Raw genomic sequence first — 18,866 nt, 5'->3', positions numbered from 1 at the left:
ATACTACCCTCTGTTATGTTCTCTGTTGAAGTTTTGCTGCTACGAAAATGTATACCTTATAATATGTTGGAAAAAATGTGAGATTATTATGTATCTGTTGTTTTGAACTTGAATTCTGAGTATCAGGCTTGAGAAATGCTGGCTAGAATGCTAGCCATTTGCCATCTGGACAAAAGTCTAAAACTAATGTAGGAAATATTTAAGATGATACTACATGAAATTATTTTTTCTATACTTGTGTAAAAATGATTATATCTTTCTTTCATTTTGCAGCTTTTTTTCTTCCTGTATTAAGAAATTGAAGAATATTAACTTAAAATTTATAAGGCCATCAGTATTTGTTAAGTAACCTAAAGCTTCCATTAAGTTGTTTCTTTTTCAAGCAAGGTTTTAATCCTTGGTATGTAAATTTTCACATAATGTTTTAAACATAATGGTCCCTTATTGAAGTAGTCTTGATTTCTTAGTGAATGTGATTGAAGAAATCTCTTAAAGAAAAGCAATGTGCTCAAATTTTTAAAATCCTTGTGTTTTATAAGTTAAGAATTAATTTTGTTGCACTGACAGCTATTTACTCATTGTTTTTAAAGGATTAGCTCACCAGGTTATTGAGTGAAGGTCAAGTTAATATTAATAATTCATTGAGTTGTGAATGTTTTCAGAGACTTTTTACTTTTTTTCTAACTCGCAAAAAAAATCTTTTTTAAAGAGACAGAACGAGAGAGCAAGAGCGGGGAACAGGGGGGACATGGTGGTGGGTAGGGAGAGGGAGAGAGAGAATCTTAAGCAGGCTGCACACCCAACACAGGGCCGGACACGGGGCCTGATCTCACAGCCCAGAGATCATAACCTGAGCCAAAATAAAGAGTCAGATGCTTAACTGACTGAGCCACCCAAAATTAAGTTTTTAAACAAAAAGAATGTTAATATTTTAAGTTTGCAATATTTTTGAAAAATACATTGTTTGCACAGGCAAGAAGAATGGAAGGATACTGTTCAGTGGATCAATGCAATATTTTAATAGACAAACATCAGCATGTTCTAGCATATGTAGGATGAATATACTCTGAAAAAACTCTTTTTAGTACATCAGAGAAAACCGCTTTTAAAACTTTGGCTGCACTTCCATCTTTTGTAATCTGTTACTGTTGTTTGGTAATGTTGCCAAATTATTTATTTAGTACTGCTGTGGTTAAGCCCTTTAACCATCAGTTTAGTAATCCACCAAACGGGGCCAAAAAAACCTATCTTATGAAGGTCTTGTATAGGTTAATTGAGATTTTATATGAAAGCACCTGTAACATTTTCTGACATGAAGTAGGAGTTCAGCAAGTGTTAGTTAATATATTGTTACTTTTCCCATGTAAGGGAAATAAACATGCTTTTGCCTAATAGATCATTTTAGTGGAAAACTTGAATAAGATAAAAACAATGACACTTAAAATATCTTTGCTCAGTTTTTAAAGATGTTTGTCTTTAAAAGTTTCGTGTTAACTAATATTGGGACAACTTTTACACCTTTTGTCATTCACTTTGTAAGTAAATCTTTTGAGGAAGAGTGATTCATCCTGATTGAAGGTGAGAGAGTGTCTTACTGGGGCACTCAGGAGTCCTGTTAGCGTGACTGTGGATCCTTTGGAACCTTACAGTTTAACTTGTTTATGCTGCTGCTGTCAGTTTCTGATTAGCTCAGCCTCGCCCATGTTTTGACCTATACTAGTTTGCTTTACAAGCTGTTCCCAGGATGGCTAAATTAGAAGAGTCACGAGTAGAAGCGTCTCAGTTATTTCCATTCACTGGTGAGGTGAGGTGGGAATGTGGATGATAGCACAAAGTATTTTGTGACTGACTGTGACACAGGACTGATGTTAAATTTGTTTTACTATTTTATTAAAAATAGGATTTTACTAGGGTATGGCTTTTAAAATGGTCATCTTTAAAAAGGATGTGTTAAGTCAAAGCTGCAGTGTTGGTGTATAAAGCACATATAACTTCTGTTTAAAGTAACTGATTCTAACATTTAAATCAAATTTTTATTGTTACAATTCATAATTTATAGTGTGTTTTTCCAAGATAATTACTTTAAGTTATTCTACCTCAATTGTTTAGGGAGAGAATTTAATAATATTCATTTTAAACTTGGTCTGTGAGGAGATAAACGAATGAAGTACCACTCAGGATATATTCATTGATGTGGTTCAGATAGGTCTATTTTAAAGTCCATCCTTTAAAAAAAATTGTCTCATTCGGATTTATTTTATAAGCGTTATGTCTTGTGGTTTGGTATAGCTTTTAAACTAAGTGTTTGTGGACCAGACTTACTTAAATTGGTAATGAATAGAATAACTTGAATAAGTTGTACTTCATTAATTTTTTAATATATTTAAGATTAAATTCTAGTCTTTTGTCACGTTTTTATTATGATTAATGTAGACCCTATCATTTTTATATCTAAATTAATGCCTCTATAAATAAGTCTAAAGGGATTACCTTAAAATAAATTTAGTATGTCATAGTTATAATCTAGATTATGTTCACTAACAAGTTCTTGACATACTATTTTATTTAACAGAGCTGATACTAGTCTTTCTCAGTTGTTAATATGTGAAGCGACAAATGAGATTTTACATTCCTAATTAGTGGCTGTTTTAGTAAATAATTATCCTACGTTAAAAAAAATAGTAACGTCGGGGCGCCTGGGTGGCGCAGTCGAAAAATAGTAACGTCGGGGCGCCTGGGTGGCGCAGTCGTTGAGTGTCTGCCTTCGGCCCAGGGCGTGATCCCAGCGTTCTGGGATCGAGCCCCACATCAGGCTCCTCTGCTATGAGCCTGCTTCTTCCTCTCCCACTCCCCCTGCTTGTGTTCCCTCTCTCGCTGGCTGTCTCTATCTCTGTCAAATAAATAAATAAAATCTTTTAAAAAAAATAGTAAAGTCAGTCACTCTCTTAAAGAGGGCTGTTAGAGATGGCAAGTCACAATTTGTTTTCACAACCTGTTTATCCAAGTTGTTATTGGACATGAGCAGGTTGATCGTTATTGATCACGACAAGCTATTACACAGTGATATCTTCAGTTTCATTAATATGTCTTGGCTGAGAGAAATATTTATTTCCACATATATGCTCTCCAGGCTCCTAGGTTTTCCTTTAATATGGTAGTATTAAGGGGAGGCCTGTCATCTAATAAGCTAAATATCTTAGAGGGGATCAAACAGCAGGTGCGAGAGGTGCCTTTTAATACCAAGTGATTACAGTGGCTGTTTGCTCCAAAATAAATAGTGTACCCTGAGACTGTTTTAGTTTACGCTGCAGTAGGCTTCCTTAGGATGGATGCTCTGTAGGTAGAAGACACTTCAAGCGTGATGCTGCCAGGAATGTATCCTGTTTGATTTAGTCCCTTGGGATTTGAGATCATGCTTTTCTTCATAAATTTCTTTGTAGTAGATTCTTATTTTACTTTTTAATTTTAATTTGGTTTATTTTGTGAATAGATAATAACTACACATACTACAAAATTCAATGGATAAACACTGAAAAGTCCTCCTACCTCTGTGTCCCTCAGGCTCCTGGAGACAACCGGTGTTGCAAATTAGAATTTTGTCTTTGTTTGAAACTTCTGTTCCTTTTACAGTTCCTGAACCATTGTTTTTTGTTTTTGTAAGGCTACATGAAATCATGTAAGCGTTTAATTGACATTTTTCTCTTACATGATAAGCATTAAGGAGATAATAACAATGATTTGGGGAGTTATTTTGCAAACTACATTCAAGTAAGGGTTTTAAATAAAGTAAATTTTTTTATAGTGATAGTGAAAACAATTTTTTTTTTCCTTGAGATTTCTAGGTGTATGTTGAGGAATTGTAAATCTCATGCCAGAGTTTTGTGAGGGAAGATCATTGATCTGATGTGTAACAATATCTCATTGCTTTAATGTTTCTTTTGTTAATGAAGTTGAGTATCTTGCCTTGTGTTTATGGTCTTATTGTTTGTTTTCATGTGAATAGTATGTTTATGTCCTACCTGTTTTTCTACCCTATTATCATTTTCTAATTGATTTGTAAGGCAATTTTTGTTCCTTTCATTTTTAGGTAGAGTAGGGGGAAATTCACCCATTGTCATGTCTGTCAAACTCATTTTGATCCATCTTTCATAAGTTCTAGACATGTTTTATAGAACGGTTAGAAAGGCCTTTCTAATAGGAGGTTTGGTCACATTCATCTTGCTGATTTTTTTTTTTTTAAGATTTTATTTATTTATTCGACAGAGATAGAGACAGCCAGCGAGACAGGGAACACAAGCAGGGGGAGTGGGAGAGGAAGAAGCAGGCTCATAGCGGAGGAGCCTGATGTGGGGCTCAATCCCAGAACGCTGGGATCACGCCCTGAGCCGAAGGCAGACGCTTAACCACTGCTCCACCGAGGCGCCCCTCATCTTGCTGATTTTTAAATCTGTCTTTATATCGATTCTGTTATTCATGAGTTTATTCATCAACTTAATAAACTATTCACTAATATATTTGCAGTAAATCCACTCAGTCACTCATTTACCAAATATTTATTTAGAATCTACTAAAAGCTACCGTTTCAGGGGCCAGGGCTATGGTGGTAAATAAGACGCACAGGTCCTGCTGTCCTGGAGCTTCTATTTAGAACGAGCAAACAAGATCATACCAGCTAAGCACCATAACAGAATGGGAAGGTAGGGCCGCGGGAGAGGGTGGCTCTCAGGTGACATTACATTCTGTAGGCTTGGAATGCCTCTCTGAAGAGATGACCTTTCATCTAGAACCGGAGAGATAAGAAGGGAACAGTGATGCAGTGATCCTGGACAGGGAAACAATAAGTGTAAAGGCTGCACCTCTGGCCCAGTTGAGGACCAGCAAGGACGCCATTGTGGCTGCGTGGTGGTGGTGAGGAGAGGCTGGGAGGACAGATCATGGAGGCCTCTGGAAATCAGAGCTTGGTGTGGAACCTTATTCCAAGCGTGTGGAAAGACAGTGGAGGATTTTGAGCGGTAGCCGAGTTGTTCCCTGTTGCTTCTATGTGAAGAGCAGACTGGGGGCCAAACGATGCATCAGGAAACCTTCAGCAGCCCACGGCAAGGGTCCAGGTTAGAGGTGGTGTTGCCCGAGACAGGAGGAAGAAGCGGAGATGGAGAATGGGAGAGGAGAGTGAAGGTAGAACTTGGGAGGCTGTTCCAGCTCTTCAAATTTATTTTGTTTTAGGATGTATATTTTAAATTTGTAATCTTTGGTATTTTTATAATAGCTTTTTTGAAATACAATTCACACACCATACAATTTACCCACTTAACGTGTACAATTCAGTAATTTTTAGTCGTATTCACAGAGTTGGGCAGTCCCTGCCACAGAAAATTTGAGAACACTTTCGTCACTGCAGATAGAAATACGGCACCGTTAGCATCCACTCCCCATTTCCCGCCAGCTCTCCCAACTCTAGACAACCAGCAGTCTGCTTTCTGCTTCTGTGGACTTGCCTGTTTGGGACATTTCCGATCAAATGGAACCATACACTACGTGGTCCTTTGTGACTGGCTCTGTTCACTCCGCACGCTGTTCCTCGGTTCAGCCGCTTTGTAGCATGTATCTGTACTTCATACCTTCTTCTGTCGGAATAATGCTTCGTTGTTTGGACGAACTGCATTTCTATTAATCCAGGCACTCGTTGCTGGATATGCAGGTTGTTTTTAGTTTGGGGCTATTATGAATAATGTGGCAAGATACATTTTTATTATCTGTTTATTTTTAAACACAAATACATTTTAAAACTTCTCTTTCAGTGGTACCCTGTTTTTTGTTTTATAGATTCAGTGTCTTCTCAAACTCTTGGAGTATACTAATTATATTTTTAAAAATTCTCTTATTTCTTGCTAGCCTCTGAGCCATTTGGTTTTTCATTTTGTTCCATTTGTTTCTAGCCTGATGGGCTTCTTCAAATGATGGTTCTCGTTTGCCTATTCATTCTTGTTTAAATTAAGGGAATGGTAAATAGTTGGGCCATATCTCTTCTTCAGTTCTTTCTGCCTCTGCAAAAGGTCTTTCCTCAAGTAAGCTTGCCTGACTCCAACATTAACTTTCTACCTACTGCATGTTCCTTACTCTGTATCCACTTTTATGGTATTGCTTAATCATATTACAGTTGTCTTCTTCACAGCTAGAGATTTTAAGAGCAGATGTCATATCTAATTTCATTTTGTATATCCAGCTTCTTTTGCACAATGCTTTACAAAGAATAAATAGTAAATATTGGTTAAATTTTATATCCCATGTAATTGCCATAAATTAAAAATGTGTGTATTTTTTTTCTAGAGGCGTGGAGCTATTTCCTATGACAGTTCTGACCAGACTGCATTGTACATTCGTATGCTAGGTAAGCAGTATTTATTTTGTACTAATATCCATTAATTTTGTTATCGTGTACTGTTACTTGAGATTGAGATAGTTTTCATTCAGTTGCTTTTCGTCGTTGTTTGCAATAGAAATAATCTATTATTTGATGTTTAAAAGTCTTGAAACCAATATTGAATGTTATGTGAATAAAGAGAGGCATTTTAGAGTAATTGAGAAATCTCAATTTAATAACTGGGACCCTATCATTAGTACATGATTTTAAATTGAACTCTGAGTATTCTTCATAGAAAAGGGTTTTGGACTTGTAGAGCTGCGAAACTACTAAAAAGATGTGCATGCTAACATGGGCAAAGACGAGGCTATAAAATACCTGACCACATGGTCCTGTTGTCATTGCACGTACTCTTCTCGCTTGGCTGACGGGGAAGACTGTTTGTCTTCTTCCAATCTCAGTTCTTCAATTTTTTGTGTGTTCCGCAAGTCCATAAGGTAAATGAATTTAGATTGTGTATATATGTATCATTTTTTTCTCTTCTCCCTCTTTTTGCCACATTTCTCTCCACATCACACACTCCTTGATCCCTTGTATTTTAATTCATACTATTAAAAATGTACAATTAAGATTCCAGTAGGCAGGTTTACTTCTCTTTTCTTAAAGGAGTCTTCTGTGACTCCTCTCTGCATGCTCAGAATTCCTCCCTCAGCATCTAAGATATTGAGCCATCCATATTCTTCACCTTTTTCTGGGTTTTTATTTGTTTTTGCCTGTTTGGCTAATTCTTTCTCATCCTCTTAAGCCTAAGTGTTCTCCAGTGCCCTGTCTTTGCTTTTCTTCCTTTTCCCCTCTTTAATTTACCTTGTGTGTCTGCCTCAACTTCATTCTACTGTGGTATGTATTTTTCCTCCCTAGTGTGTGGCCTTTTCCTCTTTATTGTCTCTGTCTCTCTCTACAAACATGTTTGGGATTCTGCTCTCCTAGAAACAGAACTTTAGACTCATATTTTTTTTTAACTCTGTAGAACATCTCCACATGAGTGTATTGTGGGTACCTTACATTTAATCGAGCAGAGGCACATAGGTAGAGGCAGGGAGGCTAGCTAGGCAGGGAGAGTGCAAGAACAAAACATTTACGTTCCCAAGTCTGTTCATTTTTCTGTCTTGTGCCATCTCAGAGCACATAGCTCCATTCTTCTGGTTGTCAGATCAGAAACCTTCATTTTTGACTCTTATTTCTTATCCACCTCATGTCTACTACATCAGGAAATTCTCAAAGGATAGCCAGAATTTCACCACCCTGATGCCGTTACCATCGCGATCTAAGCCGTAGTTATTTTTTTGATTGTTAATTACAGTCATATTGTACACTAGATCTGCAGAACTGACCCTGACTCCCCTTGAACAACACCTCTCCATAGCCCCCCCCACCAAGCCATAAATTACTTCATTTCTTGCACTCGCTCCTTAGCTAGTCTCCCTGCCTCTACCTATGTGCCTCTGCTTGATTCTAGTCTGTGTGGCCACAGTGAACCTTTTGAGACCTAAGTTAAATCAGTCTCACTCCTCCATTCAGAATCTTCTGAAGGTTTTCTTAGATGAACAGCCAGAGCTATTATGATGGCCCACGAAGGTCCAGCATGAACTGGCCCTACTACCTCTCTGACCTTACTTCTCCCTCACCTCACTTCAGCCATGCTGGCCTCTTTGCTTGACCTTGAACATGGCAAGCATGCCCCCATCTCAGGGTGTTTTATTTTTTCTTTTCTTTTCTTTTCTTTTCTTTTCTTTTCTTTTCTTTTCTTTTCTTTTCTTTTCTTTTCTTTTTTTTCTTTTCTCCTTTTCTCCTTTTCTTTTCTTTTCTTTTCTTTTCTCCTTTTCTTTTCTTTTCTTTTCTTTTCTTTTCTTTTCTTTTCTTTTCTTTTCTTTTCTTTTCTTTTCTTTTCTTTTCTTCTTTCAGTTGTGATATCTGGAAACCTCTTCCTCCAGATAGCCCATGGCTCACTGCCTCACTTCTTTCAGGCCTGTGCTCAAATATCCTTTTTTCAATGAGGCCTTCTCTGACCACACTCGTGAGTTCATTCTCCCTTACTTCTTGCCCCCACCCCGCCATTCCTCTTTTCTTGCTTTAGGGTTTTCCAGGTTCCTTATTCCATCTTCCATAGAATGAAATTCTTACTTGTTATATTGTTTGTCTCCATGAAAGGATAAGCTTCATGAAGACAGGGACTTTATGTGTTTGGCTTACTGATGTATTTGCAGTGCCTGATGTGTGGTGTGTTCAGTAAGAATTTGTTGCAGGGTGAAGGAATCCCCACATGAGAGAGTTGATTAATCATTGTGGGATGACATGAACCTTGAAGAAAATGATGGCCTTACTTAGAGAAACAACGATTGAGCAGGAAGGCCTTCTAGGCAAGCACAGTTCAAGGGCACAGGGGCAGGGACTGAAGACCTAAAGGTTATGAACCTGGAGGCTATGGAAGTCTAGTGGGGAAAGTGCTGTCTTTGGAGTCTACAGAGCTAGGTTTGAATCCTGACTCACCCTTTACTAGCTTTGTGGCATGGACAAGCTACTTAACTTCTCAAAGTCTTAGTTTCTTCGTCCGTAAAATGAGGACTAAGATTCCCAGAGTTGCTTAGAGAATTAAATAAAATAGTACCTATAAGGCACAAGGAGTGTCTGGTACATGCTTGCAGTGGTTATTTTGCTGTTTGGAAAAGTAGATCTGAGAGTCATATGAATACCTGTAGAAACAATGCTAAGCTTATGAAGGCCAAAGTTTAGGACCCAACTAAAGGCCTTGGGTGCATGTCCCCTATCAAGGAGAAAAGAGAAGGTTGATCAAATTAAACATTTAAGGCAAAATCTTTAACATTTTATTTTTCTGTACATTCATAAAATAAAATTGTAAGGTGCTTGAGAATGGGTCATGTATTTTCTTTCATATCTCTTATAGTCTAGTATGGTGCTGGGCATGGGGTAGACACTTAATATTTTTCTCTCTGGATTTTTAGAGTTTTGTGCTGAGAATTTTTTTTAACTCCATGTGAATAATAAGATATTGGGTTCAATTGTTATATATTTGTCATGTTTCCAAACGCTAACTTTAAAATTTATATTGTAATTATTATTACTATCCTAGAGGTAGATTAAAAAAAAAATGGCCATCTAGCCTTACAGTTCAATATTGAAATTTTGTAAATCCCTTTAAATAGATCGGCTCTTAACTACTTACTCCATTTATATCATTAGTGGGCCAGTACTTATGAGTATGATACCACATAAACCTTTGTTGCATATGGGAGCTTCGTCCTTAAATGGCAGCCTTCTAAGCTTATGTTTTCTTGATTTTGTCCAGGAGATGTACGTGTAAGGAGTCGAGCAGGATTTGAATCAGAAAGAAGAGGTTCTCATCCATATATTGATTTTCGTATTTTTCATGGTAAGTGTTGGCATATATAGTATTTCTCTTAGGCTTTCAGTAAACTTCAGATTTTCATAAAATTATGTAATTTTTCAAAGGAAACAGAAAAAAGCTTATGTTTGGAATATTTTAAAAACAGTGGGTCATGATAAATGACACTTTATTTCTAGATAATGTTAGTAAATGCTTAGAGGCAATTAGAATTGTAAAGTATAAAATATGAAAGCTGATATAATTTTTCTTCTTTCCAATTTAAATGTGAAATTACTTTGGTACATTTTTTTTCTTCTAGAAATATATATGCATATATAATATATATTTACTTATATAAATTTATAAATTTATATAAATTTATATATATTTATATGTACATATAAATATATGTACACATATATATATAAAATGTTTAAAGTTCTTTTATTCCATGTTTTGTCTTCACTACTCTAGATAAAATGTTTTTGTGCAAATGACATTTTATAAGGTATTTTCATAGTTAACAAGGTGTATCCTGGTTTATTTGAAAATACACTGCCACCTTTAAAGATGTTTTGTAGAATGCATATTTTGAAAACAAATGTTGTATGGATCTGGTGGCCCATAATGGAAAAAATGGAAAAAACAGAACTTCTAAAACCCTTAAAGAGTAAACAATTATCTATTTTTGGAGGAGCTCCACTTTTGATAATGTTGGATAAATTATTGAGATTAATACTCCAGTTTAAAAAACTAGAAAAACTGGATAAAATGTGGAAGACATGTATTTGAGTATATCAGAATGCTGTTAAGGCAGAGATGAACCTGGCATTTGGGCTACTTTCCCCCTTAGTAGCATCTGGCGATTCTGGGAAAGGTGGATGAGAAGCTGAGCAGAGTTTCTGATGGACACTCAAAGCTAAAAAAACAAAAACAGCTGTTGATATCCCACCAAGATTGGGGCATTGGTCCTGGTAAACCCTCTGTGCTCTAGTTGGAACCCCAGAATGCTATATCTTAGAAATAAATCCCAGCTGTGAGATGTCTCAATCAGTAATTAGATCAAGGTGATCTGTGACTTCAGTACCTCTAGCCGCCTACTTGAAGTAAATGTTAATCCTCTCTGAAGGAAGGTAACATTACCGTAAGTCTCAGATTACCTCTAAATTTTTCATATGCAATATCAAGCGCTGAATTAAAAATAAAAAAGGCAAAAGGAGATAAGACAGTGTGACCAAAAATGAAAAGGAAACAACAGTAGAAACATCCACAGGAAATTCTAATGATGGAATTATTTTACATGAACTTTAAAATAACTAAACATAATTTGCTGATGGGGAAAAAAGACCAGATTGAGAATTTCAGTAGAGGACTGCAAATTGTGAAGAAAAAAAAAAAAAAAAGAATCAAATGGAAATTTAAGACTGAAAAATAATGTATTAAATAAGAACTCATTGGAGATGGTTTTAACAACAAATAAGACCAAAATGCAGAGAATTAGTGAATTGGAATATTAGGTCAGAAGGAAATAATTTAGAATGGAACAGAAGCAAAAGGTAGAAAATACAGAAAAGACATATGGAATATGTTCTAGTTATCTGATTGCTCAGTATCTGTCAGAATCATGAAGAATCTAAGATCTTACCTTTTAAGTCAATAAGTAAGTTAGCCTGCTACTGCTTCCTGGATGTTGGCGAAGACATGAGACTCCTAGGTCAGAGACAAAGGACTTTATTATTCATGGCACAGCAAGCAACATGAACATTATATTTATGTCAGCTCTTCTAGCCCCAGCATATCCTGCAGTGGCAACGTGGAGGGTTTTATGTGGATACTATGCACACAGTGAATTTGCATTACCTCCGTGAGCTTGGGGAATATTCCCCTTTTACAGTAATACTGCTTTTTGTCCCAGAAAAAGATGTTACTTATCCCTCAAGGTTATTAGCTGCAAACACAAGAAATGGCCTGGGTAAGGATCTGGTCAGGGCTTGGGATTCTTGGCACATCCAGCAAGAATGTGCAGGGACACTCAGGAGTGTCCTCTATGGAGGATTACTACTCCCAATAGTAACAAATGACTCCAAAACTTACTGGCATAGAACAACAGCTTTTTTTTTATGTTCATGATTCTGAGGGTCAGGAATTCAGTCAGCATATCAGGTTCGATGTGTCTGTGTTCCACAATGTTTTGATCTTCCACTGGGATAGTTCAAACAGCTAGAGATGGCTGGGATGGGTCCACTAGGTCCATATGTCCAGGGCCTTGCTTTTTCTCCACATGTCCTCTCCTGGGGCTGAAACATCGAAGATGATTTCTGCACTTTTACATCTAGTGTCAGGGTAGGGTGGCTGGAATTTCTAGGGCTGGCCAGCACTTCTTTCTTTCCATAAATGGCAGTCTCAGGGGAGTTGGACCTCTTCCATGGCAGCTGCTGCCTTCTCCCAGAGCAAGCATTCCGAGAGAGAGGAAGTATGGGAACACCTGGTCCCTGACAATGTGGGCATGGACACTGGCACAACGTCACATTTTCATATTCTATTGATCAGCTGTGTCACACAGCTTGCCCAGATTCATGCACAGGGGACATAGATCCCACTTGTCAAAGGGAGTAAGGTAAAAAAAAAAAAAAAAAAAATGTTCATCTTCTATCCTTAATGTGGCATAAAATGTGCTGAAAAGGTCATTAGGGTCCCAGGAAAGGAATGGGAAATTAGAGTGGAAGTGGTCTTTGAAAAGATGATGATCAAGATATCTCTAAAGATATCTAAAGATATCTCTAAATCTCTAAGCAAGATACCTATAAAGCACATTAAAGTACAGATTCAAGAAGCATTATGAATCTTAAGTACAGTAACATTAAAAGAAAATCACTGTATTAGCATAGTATAACTGAAAACCAAAATCAAAGAGAAGTGCTTTCACTCATATGTGGAATTTAAGAAACAAAACAAACGAGCAAAAGGAAAAAAAAAGAGGGAGCAAACCAAGAAACAGACTCTTAACTGTAGAAAACAAACTGATGGTTACCGGAGGGGAGGTGGCTTGGGAGAATGGGTGAGGTAGAAGATGGGGATTAAGGAGTGCGCTTGTTGCGATGAGCGCTGGGTGATGTATGGAAGCACTGAATCACCATATTGTACACCCGAAACTAATATTACACTGCATGTTAACTGACGAATTTAAATAAAAGCTTTAAAATATATATATGGGGCATTTTAAACCTGAGAATAAACTCTTTTCCAAAATGGAAAAGTAAAATAAATAAATAAATGTAAAAAATAAAAGCTGAGAAGGAAAAAAAAGTAGTGAGAAAGAAAATTATTACCTTCAAAGGAACAGCTATGAGATTGCCCGAAACAGATTGTTTCGTTTTCAACAGAAACTAAGAAGCTAGAAGACAAAGGAACGATAGCTTCAAAGTGATGGAAAAAAATAAATGTCAAACTAAAATTTCACCTACAAACAACTCTTCTAGAGAATAAGAGGAAAAGGACATACTTCACAACTTATTATGTAAAGCCAACATAATCTTGATACTAAAACCTGACAAGGATATGACAAGACTAGAAAATTATAGCCGCTATCACTCACGAATATAAATGAGACATTCTAAGTAACATACTATCAAATTAAATCTGCAGTTTATAGGAAAAAATGTATTTTGACCCAATTTCTATTTTCGCAGAAATACAAGGTTGACTTAACATTCAAAAGCCAGTCAAGTGTAATTCACCATATACTTAGTAGAATAAAGGAGAAAAGTCATAGAAAGACCAGTATATAAAGATATCATTTATCACCGTTTCTATTCAATATTGCTTTGGAGTTTCTAGCCCAGTACAGTAATTCATGAAAAAGAAATAGTAGATATAAGGGTTAGGAAAGAAGTATAAGTGTCATTATTTATGAATGACATGATTATGTACTTAGAAACTTTTGGGAAGTAATAAATGAATTTAGCAAGTTTGCTTGGTACAAAGTCAGTACGGAGTTGTATTCCTATAAAACAGCATTGACAAAAATGGAAATAACATAATTTAAATTTATATCAACAAAGGATCAAATATGTAAGGATCAGTCTAACAAAAGTATATGACTGCATAGAAAACTGCATAGAAAAAAGATACTACAGAGAAAAAGAAGGCCTAAATAAATGGAAACATATATACTATTGTTTGTGGATTGGAAGATTCAATATCTTGAAGATGTTAGTTTTTCTTGAATTGACCTATAGGTTTAGTGAAACCACAGTAAAAATCCCAGGAGGTTTTTCCCCCTTTGGCCGAATTGACATGCTGATTGTTAAACCTGTATAAAAATTGAAAAAAGCCTAGGGGTGCCTGGCAGCCTCAGTCAGTAGATCATGTGACCCTTGATCTCAGGGTTGTGAGTTTGAACCCTGTGTTGGGTGTAGAGATCACTTAAAAAAAAACTAAATAATATCTTAAAAAGAAAGAAAGAAAGAAAGAAAGAAAAAGTCCAAATTAGTCAAGACAATAAGAAAAATAAAAATCATGTTATAGAAGTCACTCCTCCCAGGAGTGCCCAGGTGGCTCAGTCAGTTAAGTGTCGAACTCTTGATCTCAGCTCAGGTCTTTTTTTTTTTTTTTTTAATGAACATATAATGTATTATTTGTTTCAGGGTCTGTGATTTATCAGTCTTACACAATACACAGCCCTCACCACAACACATAGCCTACCCAATGTCCATCACCCAGTTGCCCCATCCCCTCACCCTCCTCCATTCCAGCAAACCTCAGTTTGTTTTCTGAGATTAAGAGTCTCTTATGATTTGTCTCCCTCTCAAAGCTTCATACTGTTTCATTTTTTTCCTCTTTTCCCCTATGGTCCTCTGCCTTGTTTCTCAAATTCCATATATCAGTGAGATCGTATACTGGTTGTCTTTCTCTGATTGACTTATTTCACTTAGCATAATACCCTCTAGTTCTATCCATGTTGTTGTAAATGGCAAGATTTCTTCTTTTTTTGATGGCTGCATAATAGTCCATTGTATATATATTTACCACATCATCTTTATCCACTCATCTATCAATGGACATCTGCACTCTTTCCATAGTTTGTCAGCTCAGGTCTTGATCTCAGGGTCATGAGTTCAAGTTGCACACTGAACATGGAGTCTACTTAAAAAAAAGTTACTCCTCCCAGATATAAAGACTTATTATAAACTATAGTTATAATTTTAAACTAGGGTGATTTTGGTTCTAAGCCTGACAAATGGGATAATAAAACACTGTAAAGTTCAGAAAGATTCACACATATTGTGAGTGTTTGATTTGTGATAAATATGGTAATGCAGCATGGAAAAGACTATTTTTTAAGTGAATGGTGCTGAATCAGTCGGCTACCCATGTGGTAAAAAAATGAATCTTGACCCATTATTCACATCATATACAAAAAAATCAAATTTGGGTGTATTTAGCTTTCCAGATTATACTGATAAGTCAGATAAGATGAGGAATAAGAATTGATTTAGTGATGTGGAGGTGGTGGTAGGGGAAACCTGATGATTAGATGTTTTTAAGAGAACCAGAAGATAGATGTAGCCAGTACAGACAACTCCTTTAGAGATTTTCGCTGCAAAAAAAAAGGAGAGAGAGGCAGCTGACAGGGGAAGTAGGATCACTAAAGCTGGAAATTAATAGCTGAGGCTAGAAAACAAAAAGACCTGGCCACCTGGACATTTTTAAGTTCTGAAATAAATACTTCTTGAATCAAAGAGGAGATGGAAACTGACTTTGCAGACTTTTAAAAACTGATAGTTAAAGAATACATATAAAAACCTGTGAAAATTCTGGTGAAATTCAGCTAAAGCAGTGCTTATGGGAAAATTCGTAGCATTAAAAATATTTACATTAATGAGAAAGTGAAATAAGTGAATTAAATAGTCAAGTTCAAGAAGTTAGAAAAAGAATAAGAAAGTACACCTAAGAAAAGATGAAGATAGCAATTAGTAAAGATAAAAATCAAATTAATGAGCTAAAACTAAAATAAAAATAAGCTAAGAACTGGTTCTTTACAACAAAATAGATAAACTGCTGGCTGACTTAATTAATGGATTAAATTAAGCTAATATGAATACTTAAAAACTAAGCGGAGGTGGGAGAGAGGGCAATCCTCACAGATACAAGGGAAATTAAAGAATAAAAATAGACTACTTTGCTTATTCTTATTAATTTTTTGTTTAGGAAAATACTTTTTTAAGTAAAGATGTTATTTATGTTAACATGGATTTATTATATTTTTTTATATTTTTTAGAGCATTTTTAGGTTGAGAGCAAAATTGAGAGGAAGTACAGATTTCCCACGTATCCCCACACCACAAATGCATAGCCTCCTCTATTAGCAACATCACCAAACAGTGTGATATGTTTGTTATAATTGATGAACCTACATTGACAGATCATAATCACCCAAAGTCCATAGTTTACATTAGGGTTCATTCCAGGTGTTGTATGTTCTATGGATTTGAACAAATATATAATGACATGTATCCATTGTTATTGTATACAGAGTATTTTCACTGCCCTAAAAATCCTTTGTGCTCCATGTATTCATCCCCCATTTTCCCAGCCATTGGCAATTACTGATCCTTTTATTTTATCCATAGCTTTGCCTTTTCCAGAATGTCATATAATTGGAATCATACTGTCGGTGACCTTTTCAGATTGGCTCCTTTTACATGGATAATATGCATTTTAGGTTACTCCTTATCTTTTCATGACTTGATAGCTTATTTCTTTTTAGCACTGGATAACATTTCGTTGTCTGGATGGACCACAGCTTATTTATCCTTTCACCTGCTGAAGGACATCTTGGTTGCTTCCAGGTTTTGTCACTTAAGAATAAAGCTGCTGCAAACATTCATGTGCAGGTTTTTGTGTGGATGTGACTTCTTTGGGTAAATACCAAGGAGTGTGACTGCTGGAATATATGGCAAAAAGTATGTTTAGTTTTGTAAGAAACCGCCAAACTGTCTTCCACAGTGGTTGTACCATTTTGTATTCCTACCAGTAATGAATGGGAATTTTTATTGCTCCATATTCACATCAGCATTTAGTGTTGTGAGTGTTCTGGATTTTAGTCATTCTAATAAGTATGTACTGGTATCTCATTTTAATTTGGAATTCCCTGTGGATCATCTTTTCATATGCTTGTTTGCCATCTGTGCATCTTCTTTGATGAGGTGTCTGTTCAGGTTTTGGCCCATTTTTTAATCAAATTGTTTGTTTTCTTGTAGAATTTTGGGTTCTTTGTGCACTTTGGATAATAGTCCTTTATCAGATGTGACTTTTGCAAATATCTTCTTCCATACTGTGGCTTATCTTCTCATTCTCTTGACACTGTCTGTTTCAGAGCAGAAGTTTTTAATTTAAATGAAGTCCATCTAAAACCAATTTCTTTCATGGAGCATGCATATCTTTGCTGTTGTTTCTAAAAAGGCATTTCCATACTCAAGGTTGTCTAGATTTTCTTCTGTGTTATCTTCTAGGAGTTCTTTAGTTTTGTATTTTATATTTAGGTCTATGATCCATTTTTAATTAGTTTTTGTGAAGGGTGTAAGATCTGTGTTTAGATTCATTTTTTTGCATGTGGATGTCCAGTTGTTCCAGCACCTTTTGTTGAAGAAACTATGTTTGCCTAGCGTATTGCCTTTACTCCTTTGTCAGAGTTCAGTTGGCTATATTTATGTGGGTTTATTTCTGGGCTCTCTACTTTTTTCTACTGATCTATTTGTCTGTTCTTTTGCCAATACCACAATGTCTTGATTTTTGTAGCTTTATAGTAAGCCTGGAAGTAGGGTCATGTCAGTCTTCCAACTTAGTTTTTCTTCTTCAATAATGAGTTCACTAGTCTGGGTCTTTTGCCTCTCAGTATAAACTTTAGAATTAATTTGTTGATATCCACAAGATAACTTACTGGGTTTTTGATTGGGATTGCATTGAAACTGTGGATCAAGTTGGAAGAACTGACATCTTGACAGTATTGAATCTTCCTGTCCGTGAACGTGGAATATCTCTCCATTTGTTTAGTTCTTTTTTGATTTCTTTCATCCCAGTTTTGTAGTTTTCCTCATGTAGGTCTTATGCATATTTTATTTGGTTTATATCTAAGTATTTCATTTTGGGGGATGCTAATGGAAATGGTGTTGTGTTTTTAATTTCAAATGCCGTTTGTTTATTACTGGTATATAGGAAAGCAATGAACTTTTCTTTATTAACTTGTATCCTACAGTCTTGCTATAATAATTGTTTATTAGTTTCAGGAAGTTTTTTTGTTTGTTAATTCTTTCACATTTTCTGTGGAGACAGTCATGTCATCTGTGAGCAAAGAAAGTTTTGTTTCTTCCTTCCCAATCTGTGTATGTTTTATTTTCTTTCTTATTGCATTAGCTAGGACTTCTAATATGACCTTAAAAAGAATGGTGAGAAGGGAATATCCTTCCCTTCTACCTAATCTTATGTGGGAAACTTTCAAGTTTCTCACTATTAAGTATTTTCATTGTGGGGTTTTTGTAGACATTCTTTATCAAGTTGAGAACATTCCCTATATTCCTAGTTTACTAAGAGTTTTTATCATGAACAGGTGTTAGATTTTGTCAAGTGCTTTTTCTGCATTTATTGGTATGATCATGTTTTTGTTTTTGGTGTTTTTTTGATTTTTTTTAATCTCTTGACTTGTTGGATTGCATTAGTTGATTTTTTAATGTTGAACCAGCCCTGTATACCTGGGATAAATTCCACATGGTTATAGTATATAATTCTTTTAATACTTTTTTGGATTTGATTTGCTAATATTTTGTTGAGGTTTTTTGCGTCTATACACATAAGAGATATTGATCCGTAGTTTTCTTTTTCTTAGAATGCCTGAGCCTGGTTTTAGTATTAGAGTAATGCTGGCCTCATAGAGTGAATTAGAAGTATTCCTTCTCTCTGTTTCAGTCTTCTGAAAAGGATTGTGGAGAATTGGTGTAATTTCTTCCTTAAGGGTTCACCAGAATTCACCACTGAACCCGTCTGGGCCTGATGTTTTCTGTTTTGGAAGGTTATTAATTATTGATTCCATTTCTTCAATTTAGA

The 18,866-nt window shown here is 35.8% G+C and overlaps 1 protein-coding gene across 5 annotated transcripts in view; it reads left to right on the top strand.

The window, feature by feature from the left end:
* Nucleotides 1–18,866, top strand: part of PDE7A (phosphodiesterase 7A) — a 114,269-nt gene that overhangs the window by 48,752 nt on the left and 46,651 nt on the right. For all 5 annotated transcript variants that reach the window (XR_004627804.1, XR_004627805.1, XR_004627806.1 and 2 more), the window contains exons 2-3: nucleotides 6,328–6,388; nucleotides 9,726–9,809. Coding sequence is in view for 2 of the 5 variants with exons in the window: in XM_011221199.3 (XP_011219501.1) it covers nucleotides 6,328–6,388; nucleotides 9,726–9,809 (145 nt within the window). In the remaining 3 variants the exon portion in view is untranslated. The remainder of the gene's footprint in view (nucleotides 1–6,327; nucleotides 6,389–9,725; nucleotides 9,810–18,866) is intronic.

Source organism: Ailuropoda melanoleuca, chromosome 9, assembly GCF_002007445.2.
Source record: "Ailuropoda melanoleuca isolate Jingjing chromosome 9, ASM200744v2, whole genome shotgun sequence".
In the NCBI taxonomy this organism is placed as follows: domain Eukaryota; kingdom Metazoa; phylum Chordata; class Mammalia; order Carnivora; family Ursidae; genus Ailuropoda; species Ailuropoda melanoleuca.
The sequence above is the reverse complement of the archived record's forward strand: the minus strand, read 5'-3'. Positions and strand labels throughout refer to the sequence as shown.